At 38.5% G+C, this 27226-nt stretch overlaps 2 protein-coding genes across 4 annotated transcripts in view; one reads left to right on the forward strand and one right to left on the reverse strand.

Annotated features, from left to right (window-relative positions):
• afap1l2 (actin filament associated protein 1-like 2) overlaps positions 1–18272 on the forward strand; it is a 55044-nt gene extending 36772 nt beyond the window's left edge. The window contains exons 5-20 of one of the 3 annotated variants that reach the window (XR_010900057.1): positions 3005–3116; positions 4580–4794; positions 5874–6053; positions 6135–6209; positions 6333–6417; positions 7267–7362; positions 7444–7655; positions 9124–9269; positions 10633–10747; positions 10983–11189; positions 12194–12476; positions 12573–12746; positions 12980–13167; positions 14522–14665; positions 16686–16772; positions 16855–18272. Coding sequence is in view for 2 of the 3 variants with exons in the window: in XM_067429632.1 (XP_067285733.1) it covers positions 3005–3116; positions 4580–4794; positions 5874–6053; positions 6135–6209; positions 6333–6417; positions 7267–7362; positions 7444–7655; positions 9124–9269; positions 10633–10747; positions 10983–11189; positions 12194–12476; positions 12573–12746; positions 12980–13167; positions 14522–14665; positions 16686–16712 (2259 nt within the window). In the remaining variant the exon portion in view is untranslated. Of the gene's footprint in view, positions 1–3004; positions 3117–4579; positions 4795–5873; positions 6054–6134; positions 6210–6332; positions 6418–7266; positions 7363–7443; positions 7656–9123; positions 9270–10632; positions 10748–10982; positions 11190–12193; positions 12477–12572; positions 12747–12979; positions 13168–14521; positions 14666–16685 lie in introns of all 3 variants that reach the window. The other 2 variants (XM_067429632.1, XM_067429633.1) reach the window with 2 other exon arrangements.
• A 328-nt stretch (positions 18273–18600) lies between these two features.
• Positions 18601–27226, reverse strand: part of vwa2 (von Willebrand factor A domain containing 2) — a 28300-nt gene continuing 19674 nt past the window's right edge. Inside the window, exons 7-14 of the mRNA XM_067429443.1 lie at positions 27013–27146; positions 26795–26924; positions 26411–26466; positions 26220–26327; positions 23728–24306; positions 21041–21592; positions 20835–20957; positions 18601–19107 (exon numbers count right to left, since the gene is read on the reverse strand). Of these exons, the coding sequence (XP_067285544.1) occupies positions 18968–19107; positions 20835–20957; positions 21041–21592; positions 23728–24306; positions 26220–26327; positions 26411–26466; positions 26795–26924; positions 27013–27146 (1822 nt within the window). The 3' untranslated portion in view covers positions 18601–18967. The remainder of the gene's footprint in view (positions 19108–20834; positions 20958–21040; positions 21593–23727; positions 24307–26219; positions 26328–26410; positions 26467–26794; positions 26925–27012; positions 27147–27226) is intronic.

Below are 27226 nucleotides of genomic sequence, written 5' to 3' on the forward strand. Positions count from 1 at the left end.
CCATAAATGAAGTGATGACAGTACAGACAGACAGTTCAGAAAGCCACTCCTTTTTTTTTTTTTTAAATAAAACTAAAAAGATTATTTTTCTTCAGTACCCCTCTCTACCTCAGAAGTGTTTTGGCCCTTGTGAGTAAAAAAAATTTCTTCACTGAATTTTTGGCATGGGAATGAGGGATTTTCCATGTTCTGGGTGTTCTTTTGGTCTTTTGCCCACTTGCATTTTTTTCACTTTTTGTCCCAAAGACTAGTGCTTTATCATTATTTATACCTTAGACTATACTATATAGACTACATTTCTTTTCTTTTCTTTTTTTTCTTTTTAAGGAGATGGTGTGATTTGTGGATTAGAATGTGAAAACAAGCCTAGGGTGGAGTTCAGTCTCAACATACAGTACTGAGATTTTAGGATTTTTCTTTTGCTCACAGTGCTTTTTACAACCACTTTGCAGCATATAAACAGATCTCACTGTTGTCATGGTTATTCTGGGACGTGGACATGGTCTTGATTCTCACCAGTGGCCAGAGCGAAACCCTGGAATGCCTTCATTTTCTTTTTAAACACTGTCTGAGGGTGGGACAGAGTGAGAAATATGGAGCTTATGAGTTGGGGTCGATGTGAGAAAAACAATACTTTCTAATACAGTTCAAGCAATAGCTTCCTTCTGTGTGGGGCTGTTGTTATTTTCCCACCAAACCCCTCATATGTTTCATTAGTCCCTCTTGCATGTGTCTTTTACTCTTGTTCTGCCTCATATATCGCAGAAGAACCTCTCGCAAGCTTTTGCATTCAACTTCCTGTGTGACATCCAGTTGTTTATATATATATATATATATATATATATATATATATATATATATATATATATATATATATATGTATGTATGTATTTAAATGCCTTGTTATAACTCAGCCTGCCTGTTTGCCTCACTTTTGCTTTTGAGAAGGACAAGCACATCAAGTCAAGCAGGAGGTTTCAATCAAACCACTTAGTACAAGTAAAATGCAAGCGAGAGGAGATTTTCCCAGCCGCTTGTCTGTAACCTCTCTTCATCATTCAACTTTATGGTTCACAAGCTACCGCTAACCCTCATCAGCCCTGTGTGTCTATTAGTCTGTTGTTTTGTGCGATGGAGAGGATCAGTGCTCTGTTTGCCCAGGGGCTGTCATTGCATTGTGGGTATCTGTAGGGGAATTTAGAAATGTTATGAACCGGCTGATTTGGGAAACCTCATAGCTAGCTCCACACCCTTTTAAACCCATTACTCCTGCAGGCAAACACGTGTGGAATTCCTTTTCTAGCTGAGCAGGGCTGAGGTCAGGAAAGATCAGTTTCGAGGAAGAATCCCCCTTCGGTCAGAAAGAAAAGCCCACATGAAAGACAGGTGCAGAAACGGCCAGGCAGGCTCATCTCTGGGGAGTTCTGAGTCATTACATGGGAGTGTATTAGAGATGTTTAGCTCAGATGCAGCATGTGAATTTGTGTGCTTTGCACATCATGTGTTAATTAACTCTGCTGAAATAATAGATTTTCATGCTGGAACAAGCTGGTTTATGATGGTTTTTGGTAGTCTAGCTACTAGAGTAGCATACATGCAACAAATCAGCAAAACCTAGGGAAGCTATTTGACCAGCATGTCATGGTGGAGCTGGCTGACCAAGGATCATTTCTGAAATTGACTCTTAACACACATTTTATTCCTGCTTATTTGCAAAGAAATCATACTGTATGTAATTTTTAAGGGTGCTCTGATCGACCAGGCGCCGTTTGTTATCAGCCAATAATTGTTTTTTTATAGTTTGATGGGTGGTCTCTATAAAGGCTGTTCAAACAAAGCTAAAATTTTTAGACATTCAGTGGTCTGGCTGTTCTACCATGTTTCTGAAAAGGACAATAAATTTGCGATGTCATTGCGGAGACATTGCAATAACAGCAACCCTACAGCAATGCCAGCAAGAAACTAGGGATGTGCAATTTTAGTGCATTTCTTTCCTTCATAGCGATGTGTTTTTGTTCCTCCCTAAAAGCCCAAACTTAACGTCCAAATCAGGTAAATCAGTGATATTATATACGTTTATAAAAGGGTTAGTTCCAGTACTTGAATCTTATTGGTCAATAGCTGTGTTTTATTCACGATAAAACACGGCCATGACCGCTTCACCCAACTTGTAGCCTACCACTACACAACACCCTTAGCAACCACTCTTAGCAACGTAAACAAATGTTTGTTCTTATTGATACTGTTCATTGAAGCTTACTGTATTATGTAGAGTAGAGTATTGAGAGAGAGAGAGAGAGAGAGAGAGAGAGAGAGAGAGAGAGAGAGAGAGAGAGAGAGTGTATTACCTGCTTTTAGATATAGCATTTTTTATAATAAGTACCTTATCGGTTTTATAAAACAGATAGCACACAATACAAACATAAAAATATATATCAATGCAACTTTCATGATCAAAGTAAAATCAGAGAACAACAAAAAGAACCAGCAACAAAAGTTATTTGGAGACTATCTTGAATAAGTCACGGCTTATTGCTTGCATATGCACTTCATTAAAATAGTATAAAATATATGCGCGTATGTTTGTGTGCGTGTGTGTGTGTGTGTGTGCCCTTGTTTATATTACATTGTGGGGGCCAAATGTCCCCATAAGGATAGTAAAACCTGAGATCACCTATATTGTGGGGTCCCCTCTTTTCAAAAGGCTTATAAATCATACAGGGTACGTTTTTTTGAGAAAGTGTGCGTGCGTGCGTGTATGTGTGTGTGTGTGTGTAATTTTGTGTGTGGGGGGGAGGGGGGGTTATATTTTATACTATTTTAATTAAGTGCAATGATTAATATTTATTTATTCAAATGTATTGTAAACTCATGTTCATGAGACCAGCATCCAACTTATAACAGCATTTTTAATAGGGAATACATAAAAATTACATGATTTGATGAAATAATGAGAATGTTGACATAATAATAACGTCATTCTCTTTTGTCCTAATTTTCTCAGTGCAACATAGGGAGGGAGCCCTTTCCTCTTCCACCAGCTCCTGCTCCAGCATCTATACTGCCTGAAAGTTACTATGAAGATCCACAACCCTATGACCCTATAAGCATCAATGGTACGTCTCTAATTGGGCCCAAAGGTGCCCTACATAAAAATGATCTTCTATTGTTTTCTTTGATGTTCATTTCAAACCACTATTTAACCTGGTTTGAAAATTCATTTTTCCAAACACTGGGTTGCTGATTTGTGACTTCTCATCTTTGTTCTGGTTGCTCTTTTCCTATGAGAGTGAACCTGTGGCCATTGAGTACTCTGTGTTAGCTCCGTCCCACTGTAGTCTACAGCTTTTCTGTGATACAGAGAAGCCTAAAGGCAGGGAACACAGAAAACAGTGATGGTCTTTGTTCAGCAGTTACCAGTCCTCTGGCTCTGGACACACAGTGACGGAAGATTGACCGTGAGCCCAGGAAATGGGGCCAACAGTGATGGGGCATTTGGCTGGGGTTGCAGAGTTCAGCCCAGCGAGGGGACAATCATTTACAATATTCTTCGGCGAATGACGTCTCTTTTTGGTCAAAGGATACAGAGGCATTAGCATGCAGCTGTGCTCTGTAATATCAACACACAAGGGATGTGCAGGGCCAAAAGCTGAGATGTTTCGGCACTTGTTTCGGCAGCTGATATCAAGCCAAACCTCATGGTTTAGGATGAGTAAAGCGAATTTTCACTTGGATACGTTTTGACAGTGATGAAGCCCTAAAGTAATGCAAGCATTAAAACCAATAGACACAAATATTTAGTGCAGCCCAAGATATCGATATTGAGTTTATGCAATTCTAACAAACATTTATCATGCAGCAAATGCACTTAAAACATATTACTCTTCCCGTTTCTTTCATGTGACACGTATGCCACATAAGGTTTCACTGGTTTGCAGCTTCTCACCTGATTTTTTTTCTCTTCCTCCCTTATTGCATTTCCCTTTTTATTGTCCTCCCTTTGTTTCTGTAGATTTTGGTTGCTTTGCCATCATCACAGGGGTCAGGAAACTCGTAGAAGCTTCAAACAGTGTGGTCTATGCTGTGATCACTCGGGGTATCTATCTCTGTTTTTCTCATTGTGCGTCAGGAGAGAAAAACAAAGAAACAGCTCTAACATACAGTAAATGGCTACGGTGTAGCGCACAGCACTAGGAAAACTTTATTGTTTAATGTGTCCAAGCTTGACTTTGCATGTATATATGTTACTCCTACTCATGTATGAATAAAGAATCTCAAAAATACCTTATCTAGACTAACTTTGTTTTAATGGCTCACATACAATCCAGTTATAAAACTCATCGTTCACTAACCCTCTTGTTGTTCCTTTTATTTTCCACTGAGGAAAATCATACTGGACTGTAGCAACAGAACGTTCCTTTTCTGAGTGAACTATTTCTTTATAATTCATGATTTTGCAGGGAGAATTTGCAGTGAGTTTTGTCCCAGTGCATTGGTAATGAGAATGAACAATTAGATCATCCCTAGCCTCCCCCTTTTCCTTATTGGCTGACATTTTTCTCATGTTTCGCATTTACAGAAGATACGGAGCAATTGAGCAGTTCATACGAGTCCTATGATGAGGAAGAAGTGACGAAGGGTCACACGAAGTCCACAGCGCAGCACCAGTGGCCGTCTCCTGAGGCATCCATCGAGCTAATGAAGGATGCGCGGATCTGTGCCTTCCTCTGGAGGAAGAAGTGGCTCGGCCAGTGGGCTAAACAGCTGTGTGTCATCCGCGAACATCGTCTCCTGGTAGGTGACATCATTGCTTATGTCAGTGACACTAATTTCCCGCCCATTGCTGATCTATGTTAGGAATGTGTGCACAAATCCCAGTGTTTGAAATCAAGTGTTTACATCTGTTACTAATACTAGTAGTAATTTACTTAAACGTATGCTTTTAACTTTCTTAAATGTCCTCCAAACAGACCATTTGAAGTTAACCTGAAGTAAAAAATATACCATATTTATTTTCTTAATGAACATTGCTGGTCTACCTGGCCATGATTTATTGTTGTGCATTATTCCGAAGAAATTTTTTTAAATCTTTTTCTAATCCTCAATCAAGATGTAACAACTTGCACCACCCTTGAAATGACATTTGTATTTTTTTTCATCAAACAGTCATGAGATTGCTCATGATTCAATCGATTTCCATTGAATAAAAAACAAGTTCCGCCCCACATCAAAAATGAAAAATGAGTTGTGAACATTTTACATTTATGCATCTTGCAGACAGCCAAAGTGACTGCAGTTTAAATGACTCCATTTCTTGGGATTGGAACCAATGACCACAGCTTTGCTAGTGCCATGCTCTACTATTTGTGCTAAAATACTGTTTTATGTTTGCTTACATTTACCACTACACTATAAAATATTATTTTGCCTTAAAATTTGGAGTTTATTAAAATATTTTTTTTTAGTTATTAGAATGAACATGTTTGAGAATTGACAACCTTTATTCAAATATTATTAAAAGATTTTGTAAACATATTGGGTAATTGTGTGTTTTATTTGTGATGGCGCAGTGAAACGTAAAATTGTGCTGTTTTCATGATTTATGAACTGGTTTGTGTGGTTCAGGTACAATAATATTTTGAGTTTCTATTTAATAAACCAATTTCCTTCATTGTATCAACTCAAATTTTTTATTTCAATCAACTCAAAATTTTAAGGCAACCAGGTTACTTACTTACTTTAGTTAAACCAAAAAAAAAATACTGTGTAGTGGAATATCCATAATTTTAAGAAATCTCTATTACGAACGATATATCATTCTTAGAATAGACAGTATAAATCACCAAAAAAATGTTGTATGCTATTGTATTCAGTGCTACAAAAGCTCAAAGGATCAGACTCCGCTGCTGGATATCAGTCTGCTGGGCTGCAGTGTTGTCTACAAAGAGAAGCAAACGAAAAGGAAAGAACACAAGCTGAAAATAACCCCACTAGGTGGAGAGGCCATTGTCCTGGGACTGCAGAGCAAAGAACAGGCCGAACAATGGCTGAAGGTGAGGGGCAATAAAGTCTGGACCAAATATGGATGGATAATTAAATCAGTGTTTTTTACAGCTTAGTTCTGTTTTCTTCAGGTTATTCAGGAAATTAGTCCAAAAAATACTGCAGGATCTGATGTAACCGACTCTCCAACACTCATCTGTACTAAGGTATGACAGTTTGGCGTCTATTCCCTGAATGATTTATGTATTAAACACTCCAATTTTGGGAGGATTTTTCATAAAAGTAGTCTCTGTGTCAGGTTAAGCTATAAGTTCTCCATTTTCCGGCAGGGTGAGCAGAGCGAGAGATACTCAGTGGTATCTGAGAGTGGCAGCAGCACAGACAGTCATGCAGAGAACCTTGAAAATAAAGATGGTGAGAGCGGACTTTTTGAGCCCTTCTTTTAGACGTCGCTGCCTATTTTAGGTGTACTCTGGAAGTGAATTGATGGTGTCTAAACTGGTGGTGTTGAAGATGAAAATCATCTCGAAATTGTTGCTGAAAAAAATGCAGCATCAAAAATAGAAATAGGGCATTCCTAATTTGAAGTTGTGACATGTCAATATGTACTTCCAGAGTAGAGTATATACTATTGATAATAGTATACACTACATTCAAAAGTTTGGGGTCGATACGATAAAAAAAAAAAAAAAAAAGTAATTTATACTTTTAATCAGCAACGATGCATACAATTGATCAAAAGTGACAGTAAAGACATCATTATGCTATATCACATAATATAATATATAGCATTATAATATAATGCATCACAGTTTCCAAAATATGAGGCAACACAAGTGTTTTCAACACGGATAATAATAAGAAATGTTATTTGAGTGCCAAATCAGCATATTATAAAATGATTTCTTAAGGATCATGTGACACTGAAGACTGAAATTTCAGCTTTGCCATCACAAGAATAAATAACATTTAAAATAATTTAAAAATAGAAAATAGTTATTTTAAAGTGTAATAATATTTCACAGTATTTTTCTTTTAAAAAATTTCTAATAAAATCTTTTACTGGATTCAGATAAATGCAGGATATTTATTTTAAACATTTTACAACCCCAAACTTTTTAATATTATTTAAATATAATAAATTATAATCTATAATCTATAATCTATATATATATATATATATATATATATATATATATATATATATATATATATATATATATATATATAACATATACCTTTTAACTGTCATTTAAACTGTAGTTAAGAAGAAATACGGCAAGTTTAGTAACCTTATGAACATTGGTAAAAAGAAGATTTCCTCTTTGGAAAGTCCAGAGAAGACTGTGGATACGTCAGGTAAGCATCACAATATTTAGTTGACCAGCTTTTAAACTCCCTGACATACTACTATTTTCATTAACTTCTCTTTGTTTCTAGGCTACCTTAATGTCCTGGTGAACACCCACTGGAGAAGCCGGTGGTGCTCAGTGAAGGACCATCAGCTTTGGATCTACAATGACAAAAGCAAGAGCAAAGTGGCCCAGCAGCCACTGTCTCTCGAGGGGTGCATGGTACTGCCAGACCCCAGCCCTGAGCACCTGTACTCATTCCGCATCCAAATGGACGGAGAGGAGCTCGCAATCCTAGAAGTGAGTAGAGAGCAATGAAGTTCATTACTAAAAGGCCCTCCATATCTAGACTTTTGACTGTGCGGATTATTTCGCCCACGAAGAGATCATATTTGTTTCTGTGCAGTTTAGAGATCTGAAAGAGATGATATCACAATAATAGACTGTGGAAAATAATAAAGTCTATAATAGCACAGTATGGCTAATCATACATAGACACTGAGACCGTATATAGTTATATTTAGTGACTTTCTGTCCATTTAACAATAATAAACACAGATTATTTCAAAGACATTAAACAGATCCTGCAAAAGATTACCTAGCTTACTTGCTACTAAGTATCTCAAACAAAACAGAATATCTTTCAAAGTAGTGAACTTTGGCAAATTCTATGATTGCTTCTTTCACACAAGTGCTTTTATTACCCATTATCAAATGAACTGTTGGTAATATGTGGTGTATAACAGATCTGTACAGAACAAATATTTGTTCTGGTTAGAGCTGGACAAAACCGGAAGTACCAAGGTCACGGATTAGTAATTCTTTACACTCTCATGATGAGCCACTGTTTTTCCCAGTCTCACTGTCTGATGCCCTCTTGTATCTTGGCATCAGTCCATCAGTCAGAATGAGATTTCTATGTGGAAGTTCCCTCTGTTCATTTAGTTCTGGTGTTCACAGCTTTGCAAGATTCACAGCTAGTATTTAATGTATGCTTAAATGTTATAAGCTGCATTTATTTGATAAAATATACTTAAAACAGTAATATGTTAAAATATTACAATCTGAGACAATCATTTTCTATTTGAATAATACATTTATTATTTAAAAATAATTTAAATAATAAAAAATAATAATTTAACAATAATTATAAAACAATAATTTTTAGCAGCCATTACTCCAGTCTTCAGAGTCACCTGATTCTTCAGAAATTGAAATTAATAAGCTGATTTGCTGCATATAAGTAACACTTATTACACCTATTGTATATTATATTACACCTATATTACACTTAGTAACACCTATTGCCAATGTTTAAACAAGTTTTGCTTAATATTTGTGTGGAAATGGATCAAAATTGGAATAATTTCTAATTTTGTTTTTGTCACTTTCACTTTAATGCATCCTTGATGATTACAAATATTAATTTCTTTAAAAACAAATATAAAGTAACTTTAAATGGTATTGTATTTGTACTACTTTGTCTACCTTTTTTTAGGTCACTGCTGATAAACTTTTCCTGCCTTCACTCTTGAGTTATCTTGAGTTTATCATCAGTTTTCAGTAAGACACATCTCAGTAAACAAAGATAGAGGGGGCAAAATGACTGCATGGGAAAGTGAGGATTCAATATAAACTTCAACGTGACTGCCATCTTCAGGCCGGAATGAAGTCAATAGCAAACTGAATTCTTAATTGCGGATCGTTTCAACAGGCTCAGTATCGATGCAGGGTTTTGATAATTAAATATCCTCCTTTTTCCTTCCAGGCTAAATCCTCCGCTGATATGGGCCACTGGCTCGGGCTCATTCTGTCTCAAACCGGCACCAAAACAGACCCAGAAGATCTTTCCTACGACTATGTGAACTCAGAGAGAATATCCAGCATTGTCAACGCTGCCAAGACATCTATGTAGTAAGTATCTTCCTGCACATCAGTAGTTATTCAAATGTAAAGGGATAGGTCACCCAAAAATAAAAATTACCCCATGATTTACTCACCCTCAAGCAATCATAGGTGTATATGACATTCTTTTAAAATGCCCTGGCTCTTCCAACCATTATGATGGCAATAAATGGAAGCCTAAAATTTGAAGCCCAAGAAGCGGATCCATCCATTATAAAAGTAATCCACACAGCTCTGGTGGGGGGGGGGGGGGGGGGGGGGGGGGGGGGGTTAAAGGGTTAGTTCACCCAAAAATAAAAATTATGTCATTAATAACTTTACCCTCATGTCGTTCGACATCCGGAAGACCTCCGTTCATCTTCGGAACACAAATGAGGATATTTTCATTGAAATCCGATGGCTCAGAAAGGCTTTCATTGACACCAATGTCATTTCGTCTGTCAAGACCCATAAAAGGCACTAAAGACGTCGTTACAAAGTCCATCTCACTACAGTGGCTCTACAATAATTTAATAAAGCGACAAGAAAATGTTTTGTGCGCCAATAAAACATAAATAACATATATAGTGATGGGCCAATTTCAAAACAAAGCTTCGAACCGTTAAGAATCAGTGTATCGATGCATGATTCGGATCGCCAAACTCACGTGGTTTCAGCAGTTTGGCAGTTTGACACGCAATCCGAAACATGAATCAATACGCTGATTCATAACTGTTCGAAGCTTTGTTTTGAAATCGGCCCATCACTAATAAGTCGTTATTTAGGGGTTTTTTGCGCACAAAATCTATTTTCGTCACTTAAAAAAAATATTTTGAGATGGGCTTTGTAACGACGTCTTTAGTGCCTTTTATGGGTCTTGAGAGAGGAAATGACATTGGTGTCAATGAAGGCCTTTCTGAGTCAGCGGATTTCAAAAAAAATATCTTCATTTGTGTTCTGAAGATGAACGGAGGTCTTATGGGTGTCGAACGACATTAGGGTACGTAATTAATGACAGCATTTTCATTTTCTTTCACTTTCTTTGTAAGTTCAATATGCATATACACCTAGAATGACTTGAGGGCGAGTAAATGATGAGATAATTTTCATTTTTGGATGAACTATCCCTTTAACATACAATTTTAAAGGATTAGTTCACACAAAAAGGAACATTGTCTTCAGTTAACCTCATGCCATTGTAAACCTGCCTGGGTTTCTTCCACGGTGCACAAAGGAGAACATTTTAACTATATCCTATGGGCTGAGGCTAAATGACAAAAAAAAAACACCATAAATGTACCATAAAAATGTGACTTGTGAAATATATTCATAGTCGTAAGATAGATTTGTTTGCTTTTTTGAGATTTTGGAGTCTGACTTGTGTGTTTGTCAGTTTGATGCAGAGGAGGTATTCGGAGCCCAACACATACACAGACAGCCCTCCGTCAGACCCTCATACCTGTGATGATATATACGATGATGTGGCATCCACAGAGAATGAACAGGAGGTGGGTGAGACACCCTTGCAATGCTTTTGTCATAAACCTACAGCTCCCACTTTATTGCAGCTGTGTTTATTCTGAGTCATAGACTCAGGACAGTCGAAGATTCACTTAGCAGTCGGCCAGAAATAATAAGAGTGACAGGAAGTCATTGCTGCGACAGTGTTTTGTTTTTGTAACCCTGCGGGCCATCCAACATTCAATAATGTTTCTCTGATACTGTTCCTTTCTCCGGCTGTAGGAGGTTCAAGAGGTTCAGAATGGCAGCGTGGAGGGAACAGCAAGCGCCGAGAAGAACGGGAAGGATAGAGTGTATTTGGATCTGATCCCGGTTCGCTCCTTCCTGCACACGAGCCCGGGCAGAGTGTCGCCCCAGATGTCCAACACCGCACAGACCGAGCTCAGTCCCTCAGCTGCTCCACAGGATGATCAGCTACAGCCTCAAGAGGTTTAGAAAATCTTAAAGTCAGCATGCAAAGGAAATTCACCCTATTTATTTTCTACATGCATGTATATAGATATAGTTATAAGCAAATCATCCATATGTTTCTTTTTTTAATTTTATTTGACCTCCTCAGCCAATGCATAGTTGCACTTGAGTAACTCATTACAAGTAACATGAGTTACGTAATCAGATTACTTTTTCAAGTAACTAGAAAAATAAATAATTACTTTTAAAATTTACAACAAAATATCTGAATTTACTTTTTCAAATAAGTAACGCAAGTCACTTTGTTTTCTCATTTATTGACTCTAAGTAAGTGCTTCCTGAGGCTCTCTTGTCCCAATGTTGAGATAAATCGTAGTGGAGTCGTTGTGTGTAAACCTGATGGTTATTGTAGTTCTAGGCCATGCATTTACTAATCTCATTCAAACAAAATAAAACAATGATTCAGTATTCCTCAATAAAATCTGCAAAATGCAAAATCAGACCTCCAATAATTAAATATGTTAAATAAATCAAATCTTTTTATGCATTAATTCTCACTTTATTGACCAATGTACTTGCTGTTGACCTTTAATGATTCAGTTAAACCATATGCAAATATTACTTTTGATTTTTAGTTTTTTTTTTTGGTGAAGTAAGTGCTACCTGAGGCTATCTACTTTTAGTATAAAAAGGTCTTTACATTTGCTCAAAAAAAAGCAAGCCCAGCCCAGGTGAAAAAAGTAATGCAAAAGTAATGTATCGCATTACCTTTCTAAAAAAAAAGAACTAAGTGCCACAATAAGTTTCTTTTTAAGGGAGTAACGCAATATTGTAATGCATTACTTTTCAAAGTAACTCCCCAAAAAGCTGCTCAGTTGTATGTTACAATATAGAAGAAAAGATCTGTTTCAATGTGACTTTAGTTTTAAATTTATAGTAGAATTTGTGTTATCAAGACAATTTAAGATTTATAAATGAGATCAATGTGTTACAAAGGCCAATGTTTGCCTCTTCTGAAACAGCCTGAATATGAAACCTCATTACCGAGCACCAAGGAGAACCTGGACCCTCATCCTGTAGCCCCCAGAGTGGACACAGATCCCTCTCCAGCCCCCAATCTGCTCGTCCAGACTCAAAAAATCAGTTTCCTTAGTCAGGAAAGCCAAAATAAGGCCTCTCTGTCAGGCCAAACACAATCTCTACCCCAGACGTCTTCTGCACAGGCGTCCCAGAGTCCGCCCACCTCCAGACGAAGAGCCGCCAGTGCGGATAGACTTCTCGATAGGCTCAAGTTCTCTCCTGCAGGTGAGGGCCTTCTGCTGTAAAGCAGACCTACAAATCTTTTATTTAGTTATCCTGCTGTGTGTGCCGTATGACTTCTACACATTCTCTCCTGTTCAGCAGGCCCGGGGTCGGTTGAGGTTAAATTAGGGAAGAACAGGACGGAGGCCGACGTGCGGCGTTACACCGACGATAGAGACCGGCTGGAGCGAGAGAGGGCGGAGGTCAAAAACACTCTGGCCACACTGAGGAAAGACAGACGAGAGGTGAAAGAAGAGCTAAACTCCTGCCGAGGTACTGCAGTGCCACCTAACGGTCATGTTAGGAAACACTCATGTTGAAGCAATAGTTCACTAAAAAGACATACAGTTTAGTCTTCTTTTACTAATCCTTATGTTGTTCTAACTTTGGATAATTTGTAGCTACAATACTTTATATACGGTTATATAATACTGAGATACCATTACACCATAATGTCATTGTGCTGGTAAAATGCTAATAAATGCTTTTGAATATGGTTTACATAGATCCCACTCAGCAGGCCTCTCTGGAGGCTCGTCTGAAGCAGATGGAGGAGACGTGTCGTGAGGCAGAGCGTCGACGGGTGGAGGTGGAGCTTAGCTTGATGGAGGTGAAGGAGAGTTTGAGAAAAGTGGAAGCTGGACCTTTTACACTGGGCACCACAGTAGATAGCAGTGTACTGGAAACTTTAACGGTTAGTATAAAGACAGCATGATTCAGCTTTTGCCTGGCTCTTTTCATGCACTTTGTAAAAAAAAAAAAAAAACGTTTTAAATTTATACTTTTACCATACCCATACCCATACCAGCTTTATTTGTTAAGCACTTTACAAACAACCACAGTTGCCCAACGTGCTGTACAGAAAAACATATATACAATTAATAGCCACACAATAAAAGCATTCAAAGTAACAAATTAAATAAATAAAGTAAATAAAGTCGACATCTAAGTGTCAAAAGCCAAAGAAAAAGGATAGGTTTTAAGACGGGTTTTGAAAACGGACAGAGAAGGAGCCTGCTTAACATGCAAATGCAGATCCTTCCATAGTTTAGAGGCAGAACACAGTAAAGGCACGATCCCCTCTGAGCTTACGCTTAGTTTTAGGCACAGTCAGAAGCAGCTGATCATCTGATCCGAGTGAGCGGACCGGTTTATAAGAGTGCAGAAGCCCAGAGAGGAATGACGGGGCAAGACAATTTAGTGATTTAAAAACAAATAACAGAATTTTAAAATGGATCCTAAATTGAATAGGCAACCAATGTAAAGAAGCTAAAATAGGGGAAATGTGCTCATGTTTACGTGTGCCCGTTAAAAGACGTGCTGCTGCATCTTGTACCATCTGGAGATGGAGGACCCACTAACCCCCACATATATTGAATTACAATAATCCAGCCGTGTAGTTACAAAGTTTCAAACTGTTGGCTTGATTTGACAACAGCTTTGATCTGACTGTCAAATTTAAGCTCAGGGTCCACTTTAACTCCTAGGTTTGGGATACTAGGTTTTACTTTTATACAGCAAGGATGCATTACATTGATCAAAAGTGACAGTAAAGACAATTTTAATGTTTAATGCAAAGAATCCTGAAAAAAAGATATTTCTTAAACATTGCTAATAATAATAAATGTTTCTTGAGCACCAAATCAGCATATACGAATAATTGTAGGATCATGTGACTGAAAAATCAGCTTTACCGACACAGGAGTAAATTATATTTTAAAATATATTAACGTAGAAAACCATTATTTTGAATTGTAATTATATTTCACAATATTACTTTTTTTAGTGTATTTCTGATCCAATAAATGCAGATTTGGGGATGAGCTTAAGAGACTTCTTTCAAAAACATGAATAAGTCTTAGTTTTAAAACCAAGTGAATTGCAAAACTAGACATAAGCGCACTAGGTGGTACAATTCAGAAAGATTTCAATCCCACTGTGTTATTTTCTTTTCTTTTCTTTTCTTTTCTGTTTTTATTTTATTTTATTTGTATTATTGAACTCTATATTTGAACTACACAAGCTGACTTGTACTGTTTTGCTTGTAGCCCAAAATGGCACCTGCCCCCAGTCCTGCTCCATGTACACCCACCAACAATGGAGATTCACCTGTGAACTCTGCCACAGCGCTGAAGAGCAGACCCCTGTCCATCATGGCACCCAACAAAGGAAACGTTCTGCAGAAGGCCAAGGTCAGAGTCCACTTAAGCATCCATAGTACTAATAGAGAGCTTAGCTTTTTTATGACTTTATGATAGTCTTACATTAATGATTTATAAAAATACATGAATTTCTCGATCAAAGCAACTTTACACAACAGAAAACTACTAATTACCATGTTTTTTGGACATGTAACACCATGGTAATTCCATTGCATTCTTGTAAGATCATTGAAGTACCATGTAAAGGATGGTATATATATACTAACATTCAAAAGTTTGGGGTCGCTAAGATTTTAAAATATTTTTGAAAGAAATCTATTATGCTCATTAAAGGTGCCCTAGAATGATTTGAAACAATATCTTAAATTGTTCTCTGATATCTACATAGAGGGTATGTGGCTTATTTAAGGGCAAAAATTGTCCAGATACAGAGTTTGCAGGTCCATTTACAACCCTATAAATTGTCCCTAGGATGTAATGCTCTGTTTTTGCCTTATTTGGAAGGGTCATGAATATTAATGCAGAGTTCTGCTCTTATTAGCTTATTTCAACAGCTCACAGCACAGCAGTTCAGTGCAGCGGCTCGTGAGTCCTGACCGTCCTGACACAACCCAGACCGGCTCAATGAAACTTTAAGCAGAACATCTCAAACGGAGATTGATAAAATGCAGCTTACTTGTTTATTGGTGTTTTCAGATCATCCACGCACGAGAAAGAGCTCGCATTCGTGCGGTTGCCAGATTTCAGTAATTAAATCCCCCAAACAGAGATCTTCTGTGAAAAGAACTTGTATAATATCCAGTGTTTTACCTAAACATGTCGATCTGAAAACACCAATAAACAAGTAAGCTGCATTTTATCAATCTCCATTGACTATCATTTTAACTTGTATGGTGGAAAAGGTGACGTTTGCTAGAAGGATCGCGTGAATGATCTGTAAGCAACGTATCTACGGTTGTATTTTGTAATACAAAACAATATTAACCTTTGTCATCAGACACACTATTTAGTTTTGTATGGTACTTGGAGTTTCCTGTTGTTACTGTACTAGCATCTTGTGTTATCTAGACAATGCTGTCTCTCTAAGAAACTTTCAATTTCATCAGAAATTGTTTAAACAGCTAGTCAATAAGTGAATAAATTACTGCTTTACCGCTTGGAGGAATATAATTGCCCCTTTCTTCAGTTTAAGACGGTGAGTGAAGCTTGCTTGAAACAGGCTGAACAAACGAACGATTTGTTGTTGTATCCGATTATAATAAACCTCAACCATGTGTCATGAGACATCTTCCAGTGTCTTGTTTACCATCAGTAGATTTGGCTTGTTTGGAGATGCAAATGTTGGGGGCGTGCATATAAATGATCCCCAACGCTTACGTCATGGTTGGGTTTATGTTGAGAAGCACTTTTTTTTCTGTTGAGTTTTTGATTTACTAGATTTACATAAGAAATAGGAGGCAATGTTGTTTGAGACTCACAGTATGTGATGTCCATGTACTGAACTCTTATTATTTCATTATGGCAAGGTTAATAAAAAGTTTCATTCTAGGGCACCTTTTAGACTCCAAAAAGACTCCATTTATTTGCTCACAAATACAGTAAAACAGTTATATTGGGAAATATTGGTACAAAAAAGAACTGATAACTAATATTTTTAACTATAAAATACTTACATTTAAAAATGTAATGTATACTGTGATGGCAATTGCGGAGTTTTCCTGAGTGTCACATGATCTTTTAGAAATCACTGCTAGAGATTTGCTGCTCAAGGAAACATCATTATCAATGTTGAAAACGGTTGAGCTGCTTAAGATAATTTGATGAATATAAAGTTTTTTAGAATTCTTTTCTATCAATGTAAAACACCTTTACTGCCAATTTTGATCCATTTTATGCCTTGTTGCTGAGTAAAACCTAATTTCTTTATAATATATTACTGACCCTAAACTATTGAACGGTAGCATGTTTATAGATGTGTTAATAAATGTTTTTACAATATGCTCCTGTATTAGCCTATTGCCTGAGTTGATGTCATTCTCTCTCTCTGCAGGAATGGGAGAAAAAATCCACAACCTAGATGTGAAGAGCAGGCGCAAATAGACTTTTTAGCCAAAGCTCAAAGGACTGCTAAGGCAAATGCTTCAGGCAGGGAGGGAAAGAGGGTGTGTCCAATGACCTGCAGGCTCCGCCCCTCGGATACGTCACCCTCCACTCCTCCCTGCTTCTCTGCAATCAGGCTGAGATGGTACTGGTACATGCAGGCAGCTGATCCAAGACAATATTTTCTGTTCCCTGCCAAATAACGCCACTGGACAACAACAGATTTGAAATTTATTCAATGCAAGAGAAAGGAGGGAAACGATTGAAATTACTCTTCCAGTGGGGTGCACAGTGTGCGATGAATGTTTCACAAGCTTGAGAAGAGACCAAAAAGAGTTCAGAAGAGCTTTGAGAACCACTATTTTTATATTGAAACATTTCGATTCAAGACCTTAAATCAGCCATTTGGTACATCTTGTACATTGTAGCTTGGTTCATTTATGCTGGTAACCAAGATGTGAATATATATTACATATCCGTTCAGTGTTCCCCCCCGATTTGTTACTGTACGCTAGCTGAAACATGCACTTTTTATTCAAATAAAAGTTTGTACTGACAACCATGCATAATCATGCAAAGGGCATCCTGCTTTCAAATGGCAGAAAACAGAACAGCATTTTTTTTTCTCAAGTAGGTGGAACCAAAACGATAAAAAAACCTGTTTGAGTCAGCAAAAGTTCTGGAAAACAATTTAATAGCTTTTCAACAGACAAATGCATCACTATAGCTGATTAAAAAAATAAATATGGTCAAAAACAATCCTCTAACATGAGGCTTTCTGTTATACAAGGATTTTTCAATATGACAGATCACAAGCAAGTCCAAATCTCAGACAGAAAACATGTTTATAAAGGATCTTCAGTGCTGAATAATCAATCCTTAACTATTTCCCCACCAGCCTTTTTTAAAAGTGCAGTGTAGATTTTAGCAACATCTAGCGGGCGAGGTTGCGAATTGCAAACGCCCACCGCTCACCCCTCCCTTTCGAAGCACATGGAGAAGCTATGCTGGCCGACACAGGACAAAGATGTCGTGAGACAGCAGATAATAGCTAGCGCTCTGTAGAGCAGTTTGTCCTTTTAGGGCTACTGTAGAAACATGGTGGCGTAAAATGGCGACATCACTGTAAGGGAATAAAAACATAATGGTTCATTATGTAATGTCTTTATACACAACTGAAAACATAGTTATGTATATTATATTGCATCTCTGTCAATAGATCCTTATAAATATAGCACACTGCACTTTTAAAAAGTTGCCAGCCACTGCAAGGATTTTTGATAATTTTCATAAAATTTTCATGGCCCCCAGATTATTTTATTGTATGAATATCTGAACATCCAATATATCAAAAGAAAGAAAATAACCTCTGCTATTAAACAAAACAAACAAAGCATTTTATTCTAGCTTCATGAACATTTTGGAACAAAAACAACATGCATAATCAATGCTTTTATTGCTTGTTTTTCTTGTGTTTCGATCCGGAGTTTCTTTACTCTTTTGTGTAGATGCTTAAAGGGTTAGAAACTTTCACCCAAAAAGTAAGATTCAAACGGTTATGAATCAGCGTATTGATTCATGATTCGGATCGCCATGTCACGTGATTTCAGCATTTTGACTCATGATCCAAATCATGAATCAATACGCTGATTCATGACCGTTTGAATCTTTTTTAGAGGACTGAACACAAATGCTGAATAAAGTCGTAGTTTTTGTTATTTTTGGACCAAAATGTATTTTCGATTAAGAGATTCTAACTAACTAACTGATGTCACATATGGACTGCTCTGATGATGTCTTTATTCCCTTTCTGGGCATGGACAGTATAGTGTGCATACACTTGCATACGCTCTTGGACTAAATATAAAATATCTTAAACTGTGTTCCGAAGATGAAGGGAGGTCTTACGGGTGTGGAACGACATTAGGGTGAGTCATTAATAAAATGAATTTAATTTTTTGGTAAACTAACCCTTTAATAGTGCCCCTACTGTATAACTGTAAAAACATGGATTGCCGGAAAATTTGCTCAGTGGTGGGGAAAGAGTTAAGATTGACTATACATTTTTTTAAAAAGTCCTCATTTGTTTTTATTTACAAAATTCATGAAATAGATGGACTGGAGTGTCATCTGGATTGTGTGTTTACCACCAGAGTGAATTGTAGAATGAATTTGAACCCATTGCTGAGCTGTGTCTCTGTTTGTGTAAGAGTTGAAGTGTGTGTTTTCTCTTTATCTGTGCTGTTTCCGGGACGCGTGTCTCCGGCGGTGCTCCCTATAGCGCTGCAGCAGCTCTTTTTCACTCTTGTGCTGACGGCGCCTCAGGCCTGCAGGTTTAGGGAGGTCTCCTCTGGATGGCTGCTCTCTGCTTCCTGAAAAAGTGCACAAAAATACATAAATCAAGACACCTAAATATACCCTGCCAACCGTCCATTCTGAAAACTTATGACCCATACAGCGGGCACAGAAAAATTAACAAAATGTATTGAGCAACATAAGCCAATGAGTGAAGCCATTTTAATTTGTCTTGGGATTGGTTAAATAATCAAGGGCTGAATCTGAAATCACCCCCTATACCCTTAAATAGGGCACTATCTGAGTGGACAGCCATTTGTAGTGGGGTCTGAAAACACAGTGGACGTTTTTGGGTGCACTCATTCTATCCCACATTGTACCGCAATAACAATTGTACAGCTGATGTACACACAGCGGCTGTCCAAATTCATTCACTTGTTTTCATTCACTACTTCAATTGAACTGTATAAGTGGACTAACGTATGATTTAAAACAAACATGATTCCTTTCCATCGCCTTTGGAGGTGAAGAGTCAAGACTACAACTCCCATGATTCCACGCTCATTCACAGCATCATCAAGCTACACCTCTGTTTTGAACAAGCGACCTCTAGTGGTGAAACTTACATACTGTGCCTTTAAGAGAAAAAATCCATATTTTTTTATAAATCTTTGTTTGCAATTACAGAGGTCAACCATTTCCTGTAGCCCTGCTGAGAAGCACGGAGTTTGAGCGCTCTCCAAAGATTCTCTTTTGGTTTTAGGTCTGGAGACTGGCTAGGCCACGCCAGAACCTTGATATGCTTCTTACAGAGCCACTCCTTGGTTATCCTGGCTGTGGTTTTCGGGTCATTGTCATGTTGGAAGACCCAGCCTCGACCCATCTTCAATGCTCCAACTGAGTGAAGTGCTCTAACAATGTTCCCCAAAATCTCGCAATACACGGCCCTGGTCATCCTATCCTTAATACAGTGCAGTCGCCCTGTCCCATGTGCAGAAAAACACCGCCAAAGCATGATGCTACCACCCCCATGCTTGACAGTAGGGATGGTGTTCTTGGGACGGTACTCATCATTCATACTGTCGAATTATGTCAAATTATGACCAAAAGGTTCTATTTTGGTCTCATCTGACCACATGACTTTCTCCCATGACTCCTCTGGATCATCCAAATGGTCATTGGCAACTTAAGATGGCCTGGACATATGCTGGTTTGAGGAGGGGAACCTTCCGTGCCATACATGATTTCAAACCATGATGTCTTAGTGTATTACCAACAGTAACCTTGGAAACGGTGGTCCCAGCTCTTTTCAGGTCATTGACCAGCTCCTCCCGTGTAGTTCTGGGCTGAAACTTTATTCAGCTATTCAGGATTTTCTTTCCTTAAAGTCACATATATTATATTAAGTTAAAAAAAGGAATAAATAAAAGGTTTATTCAGCAACAAAATTCTAATTTTGTTCTTTTGAATTTGATATTATTATAGAATCATGAAAAAAAATGTATCATGGTTTACACAAAAATATTAAGCAGCACAACTATTTTCAAAATTGATAATAATAATAAATGTTTAGAATTCTGTCAGAATAAATAATTAGAATGATTTCTGAAGGATGTGACACTGAAGACTGGAGTAATGATGTGAAAAATTCAGCTGTATATTGTTTTAATTTAAAAAATAAAAACTGTTAAAAATACCTACATACTTGTCAATTTCTATATACAGGGAAAAAGAATATTCATTACTAGTAGAAAAGACAAAAAAAAGTAGTACAAAGACTAATTTGTAGTTACTGGATACTTACGTGTTTCGCAGTGTGGACCCTTCCACCCACGGCATTCACAGCGATAGCTGCCGTTGAATAGCACACAGATGCCATCATTCATACAGGGGTTTGGGCTGCACAAGTTAACAGATTTCTTCACGTCTGTAGAAAGTTAGCAACAGTAGAATATAAATGCATCAGAGATGAATATATGTTGTAAAAGTGTATTATTAGTGCGGTCATACCTGCACACACCATCTGTACCAGCACATCCTCAGAGTATTTCAAGTCTTCATATGAAGGTACAGAGATCATGTGATCCTCAGAGCCAGCGATGCGGAAGAGAACCTCTTGCTGTATGTCCCCGATGCCGATCACAAACACCGACACTCCGCTATCACGAATCTTCTGTGCAGGCACTGCTGCATCCTCTGCACCCATCCCATTAGTCAGCACCACCACAGCCTTGTTGACTCCAGGTCGTGCTCCTTTCCCCACCGTCAGGCTTTGGGAGAGCACATGGAGAAGGGCTGAACCTGTAGAGGCCTTCCCACCCAGAAAAGCAGCATCTCCCACTGCCTTCAGCACAGCAGAGCCCGAGTCATACTTGTCCAGGTCAAAGACTGTGACGGGCCGCCTCCCATAAACCACCAGTCCCACCTGAGCCACATCGCGATTGATGTCAAACTGCACTGAGGTGCTACGAACAAAGTCTTGAAAGTTGACGAAATTGTCCTTGCCTACACCACTGGAGGCATCCAGCACAAAAACGAGGTCCAGGGATTGACCCAGACAGCCTAACAAAAGACAAAAAGGCTTTAGTATACACAGTTAGAAAAAACATAACTAAACTAAAAGGAATAGTTCACCCCCCTCAAAATATCGGTTTTGGAATATCGTCGACATGTACCAGAAGTTTTGATGGTCTTTTCTTCCTTATTGTGACGTGTATGTGACTTCTCCAACAAGAAAAAAATGTACGGTGGGCCTACATTTTTATCCATTGTGAATTGATTGTATTGTTGGATCATTGTGGTTTGTTATTGTAGGGACATGGTGATGGAGAATAAAATTATATAAGAAATTAGATAAATATTTTGATGCTTTTTCTTTTTTTAAAAAAGTGTTTCAGATTTCCTGAGAAACTTTGTCCACTGGCAAAATCTTAGCATTCCCTCACAAAACTTTTGCCTTCGCTCAAATTTTAAATTATTAAAAGTTTCACAAAAGTACAAAGTTCAAACGTTTTGCATTCCACTGGCCTGAAGAAACTGTTCACTTATACAGCTTTTGTATTCGCTCGCGAAACTTTTTCCTTTGCACACAAAACTTTTGCATGCAAACTTTTTTTCCCCCGAAAAATGTTTTCGCTAGTACCTTTGCATCCCCTCTCAAAACATTTGCCTTGGCTCACAATTATTACTATTACATTCTGCAAAAGTTTTGCACTCCCCAAGAAACTAAGCGTTTTCCCAAGAAAGGTTGTGTTTGTGCAGCTCAAGCGAGTCAATCCAAGACATTACTGATTATGATTGAAATATAAACAATCATATTCTTTCTAGATTTTTCTTTAAAAGAACAAAAATAAAAAAAAACACGGGGAGTGTGTTAATTCACTATACTGTGAAAAGTAGTGGGTCACCCCTCCAAATCATTGAATTTAGTTGTTCCTATCACTTCCAGGGTTATAGGTCTATAAAATTAAACACCTAAGAATGCAGACTCTTCTACAAAAATTTGTGAAAGAATGGGTCGCTTTCAGGAGCTCAGTGAATTTAAGCGTGCTACCATGATAGGTTGCCTCCTTTGCAATAAGTCCATTCGTGAAATTTCCTCACTACTAAATATTCCACAGTCGACTGTTAGTGCTATTATAACAAAGTGAAGCAATTGGGAACAACCACAACTATCATGTAAAATCACAGAGTGGGGTCAGTGCACGCTGCGGCGCACAGTGCGCAGAAGTCGCAGACTTTCTGAAGAGTCAGTAGCTACAGATCTCCAAATTTCATGTGGCCTTCAGATTAGCTCAAGAACAGTGTGTAGAGAGCTTGTCTGATTGCGTTGTACCAAGTGTAAAGTTAGATAAAGGGGGGATTATGGGGTTTGGCTTGGAGTTCCAGTGAAAGGAGTTCCTAGTTCCAGTGAAAGGAACTCTTAATGCTTTATACTATGACATTTTTGACAATTTCATGCTCCCAACTTTGTGGGAACAGTTTGGGGATGGCTCCGTCCTGTTCTAACACCAGTGCACAAAGCAAGGTCCATAAAGACATGGAGGAGCGAGTTTGGTGTGGAGGAACTTGACTGGCCTGCACAGAGTCCTGACCTCAACTCGATTGAACACATTTGGGATGAATTAGAGCGGAGACCTTGTGTCTGACCTCACGAATGTGCTTCTAAAAGAATGGTCAAAAAGTCCCATAAACACACTACTAAACCTTGTGGATAGCTTATGCAGAAGAGTTGAAGCTGTTATAGCTGCAAAGGGTGGACCAACACCATTTTAAACCCTACAGATTAGGAAAGGGATGTCATTAAAGTTCATGTGCATGTGCATGTAAAAGAAGGCGACAAAACTTTTGGCAATATAGTGTATCTTGTATAAGGCTTATCTTCGTCTCTTAATTTTTGTCAGCAGTATGTTTTGATTAAGATTGATTAATTATCGTTTTTCATCTTTGATAGCATTGAGGAAATAAAAAAAAACACTTTTAATGTACATTTTTCAATGTACAACTGGAAACACATCATTAGTCTGTGAAAAGGGTCCATTAGATCCGCAAAACATCCTCACTAAAGAAAGGAAAAAATAAATAATTTGTTAAAAAAATGATGGATGAACTATTCCTTGAGGTACAATAATGTATGTAAATAAGACATTTATGAAGACTTTACAGTGGTGACCATGACGAATGGTTAAGAACTCTACCCTGGTTGTCGACACTGCAAATTTTGGCTCTTAGTTCTGGGATCTTAGCGCTCAATCTGTCGGGTGACTGGTATGTGATGGTGCGCTGGGGGTTTCCTGTTATGTTGTTTATTTCAGCCTTCATCCCTTCTGGCGCTACACCGATGATGAAGATCTCCCTGTCCCGTGCATATTTCGCTGGCTCCACCACAGGGTCCGCCGAGGGTGTCCCTGTAAGCAGCACTACCACCCGTGGCAGGTCGTCCTGAACATCGGCAAACACAGGTGTGCTCTGGAAGCCATTGCGTGTGATATGGCGAAGGGCGTTTCCAGCCTTGGCCTGCCCACCACGATACTGCAGACGCTCAACAGTCTGGATCAGCTTTGCCGGGTCTCTGTGCTCCCCGATTTTGGCCTCGATCTTCACATCGCTGCCATACTGGGCCAACCCCATCTTAACAGGGGTGTCGGAGCTCAGTACAGCCTGCATGAAACGCTTCAGGAAGGACTTGAAGCGCAAGAAACCCTCCAGAGTAAGAGCAGAGGAGCCCTCGACCAGGAAGAGCACATCCACAGAGCAGTCGAAACTCAGAATGGGAGCTGGAAAAAGAGGATAAGGTTAAGAGCCACTTTGATTGACGTACATTTAGATTCCATTGTCAGATCTAAAGAACATGCTTAACATACCTCTTCTGCATTATCTTGTGTTTATTTTAGATTTTAGTCAGGCTCACGTGAGACATTGTTTAAGGAAGAGAGGGCGTTTGGCCTCTGCTCTCTTTTACCCATTACCACACGCAAAAATGCATTTATGAAGCGCATAAACAAACAAAAAGATCCATCTCTCACTCTGCAGGTAAGTGGGGTCATCTGATCTAACCCCTGCCTGTGATGTCATTCACACTGACTGACAGCAGGAGGTTATGCGTGTCATCGTGTTCTGATTGGCCGGAAGATTCTATGTCAGTGTTACAATGGAACTCACGGAGACTGATGACAGCTTCTTTGAATCTCATTTAGGAATCTATACCAGCCCCGTCTAGAAAAATCCATGTAGTGTGTGTGTGTGGTCAGAACTAACTCAACACACTTTCTACACTCATTTCTTTAATGTTTTTATACATAAAGGTGCACTAGGCCAGTATTATATATTTTGTTCAGTTGAGTACTTACAATATCCCAAATGTTTCCAACTATTTGTAAATTATCAGAAAATTGCTATTTTAATCAAGGAGCCGGGACGTCTGAGCATAGCGTATGAGGAGTCGCCAGTCAAATGCGTCATATCTGTGTTACCCTCGGTTTTTATTTGGCAGAAACTTTTACTCTTAGCAGTGTGCAACAAGTGTCACAGCAGCCCCTGAGCGAACGCAGAATAATGTCATAACATCATTTTCAACATTCTCAGATGTATCTAATATGATAAACAGAGCTGCGTTACCTCATACTCATAACCAGAAAAGCAGAAATAGCACCGGCAACTGTCCCATCATAATAAAAGTCCCGCTGCTCGCGAGCCGTGTGTTTGTGTAACAATCGCTCCAGTGGCCTTGCTCAGCTCCTTCAAAACTCAGCCCTGCTCTGCTTCATACTACAGTAACGTTAATAATCACATTCATGAACATGATTTCTGAGTCCTATCCCGATTCTTTTCCACTGGCTGTGAGGTGAAGACCACATGTCCCAAGATTCCGCGCTTAAACTTGGCATCATCAAACTATGCTTTTGTTTTGAATAGGCGCCCTCTAGCGGACGGAAAAGTTGCATAGTGCACCTTTAATTTTAATGTAAATATTATTTTACCTTATTTTTCAATGTATTTTTATTTTTAACATTTTGTAAAACAATAATAATATTATTATTAATAATAATAACAATAATATTACTATTTTATATGTATTATTCATCTATAAGTCGCTGCTTTTGTTGTGCATGTTGATGCTTTAGCAATAAAAAAATATTCATAGCATTTTTCTTTTTGGTTACTGCTTTTGTTGTGTTTATGCTTTGGCAATATTGTATGTATATCAATAATGCCAACAATATTTTTTAAGAAATTACTTTGATGGTTGCATTTTACGCCACAAGGCAACACATTTGCAATAAGGTTTCTGACTTTAGAAGCATTTGGAGATGGAAAGTAAAGTTTAAAGTTGACAAAAGAGATTTACACACCAGGTGTCTTCCTCGTCTACTTGTGATCCGATTGACCAAAACACATCTTAATACCAGGTGTAAACAGGGCCATAATTAGAGTGTCTCTTTCATCTTAAGGACATAAGACCTCTGAGGTATATTTCAGTCAACCATGACCCAGCCCCGAAAGCTGACCCCCACTGTAACGTGAAACCATGAGCTGTTTGTGACAACTCCCACACACACACATGCATACAACTCAACCAAACCCACCAAAACAAAACACACACACACACAGCTTGCAGTGAATGTGAGACAGGGACAGCTCATTAGATGCTGGGGAGTGTGGGAAGAGAGGCACATGAATGTGAACTTACCACAATTGGGGTCACTGCCGTAGCCTGTGGGACACTCGCAGCGGTATTTCTCCAGCCCCTCAGATATACACGTCCCACCGTTCTGACAGGGCTGAGAGTCACAGGGGTCTGAAAGGAGAGGGAATTAATCAAATTCTGATGATTATGGAATTAAATATTCATTATTAAGTATTCAGATTTTTAGGTCTTACCTGGACAGATAGTTCTATGACAGACAACCGGGTGCTGCCTGTAAACTTGGTTATACCTGTAAAATAATGTGATTTTCTGTTAGACAATGTGAAACCAGTTTCATTTCATAGATTTCTGTTAATGATCTACTTTATGTTTCACCTCAGGCCATGAATATGAGCCTGCGATATTTCAAAAGATGAAAAACACACAATACGATACGATACAAACATAAGTTCAGACCTGAGGCATCTCTGATGGTGTATAGTGGTGAGAAAGAGAGTCAATATACATTAAGGTAATTTGACTGTTCATTCTACATGTGTCAGATGGATTTAGCCATCTCGTGGAATAAACATTGTAAGAGTCAAAAGCATCTCAAGACCCATGCGTCTGTCATTTACCTGTAATAAGGGCAGAGGGATGTGTATGGTGAGTCTCCCTTGGACCCTTTCCAACACATGAAGTTCCCCTGAAGCTCTTTTACCGTCTGCAGGGTTTTCTGCACACACGGGTAAGACTCCACCTTACACCCTGCAGATATCAGTGTAGGAAACATCACTCACTTCTCATAAACCCAAATGGCGCTGTTGATTGAGTCACAGGTGATTTTTTTTTTTACCTGAAGGCACGGCAGTGCAGACGGAGGAGGTGGTGAGGCTGGTGAATAATCCGTTAACAGCATCACTGAAGTGCTCCGCAAAGAACACGTGAGCATCCGAAGGGCTGCTCGCCAATTCACGGAGCTCTTCCCACCTTATGAGAGAAAGAACATTTTCTGTAAAGCTCCATCCAAAAAAAAAAACACATTTGTCTTGGCTTGTTTTCTGACTGGT

Source organism: Pseudorasbora parva, chromosome 21 (assembly GCF_024679245.1).
Source record: "Pseudorasbora parva isolate DD20220531a chromosome 21, ASM2467924v1, whole genome shotgun sequence".
NCBI lineage: Eukaryota > Metazoa > Chordata > Actinopteri > Cypriniformes > Gobionidae > Pseudorasbora > Pseudorasbora parva.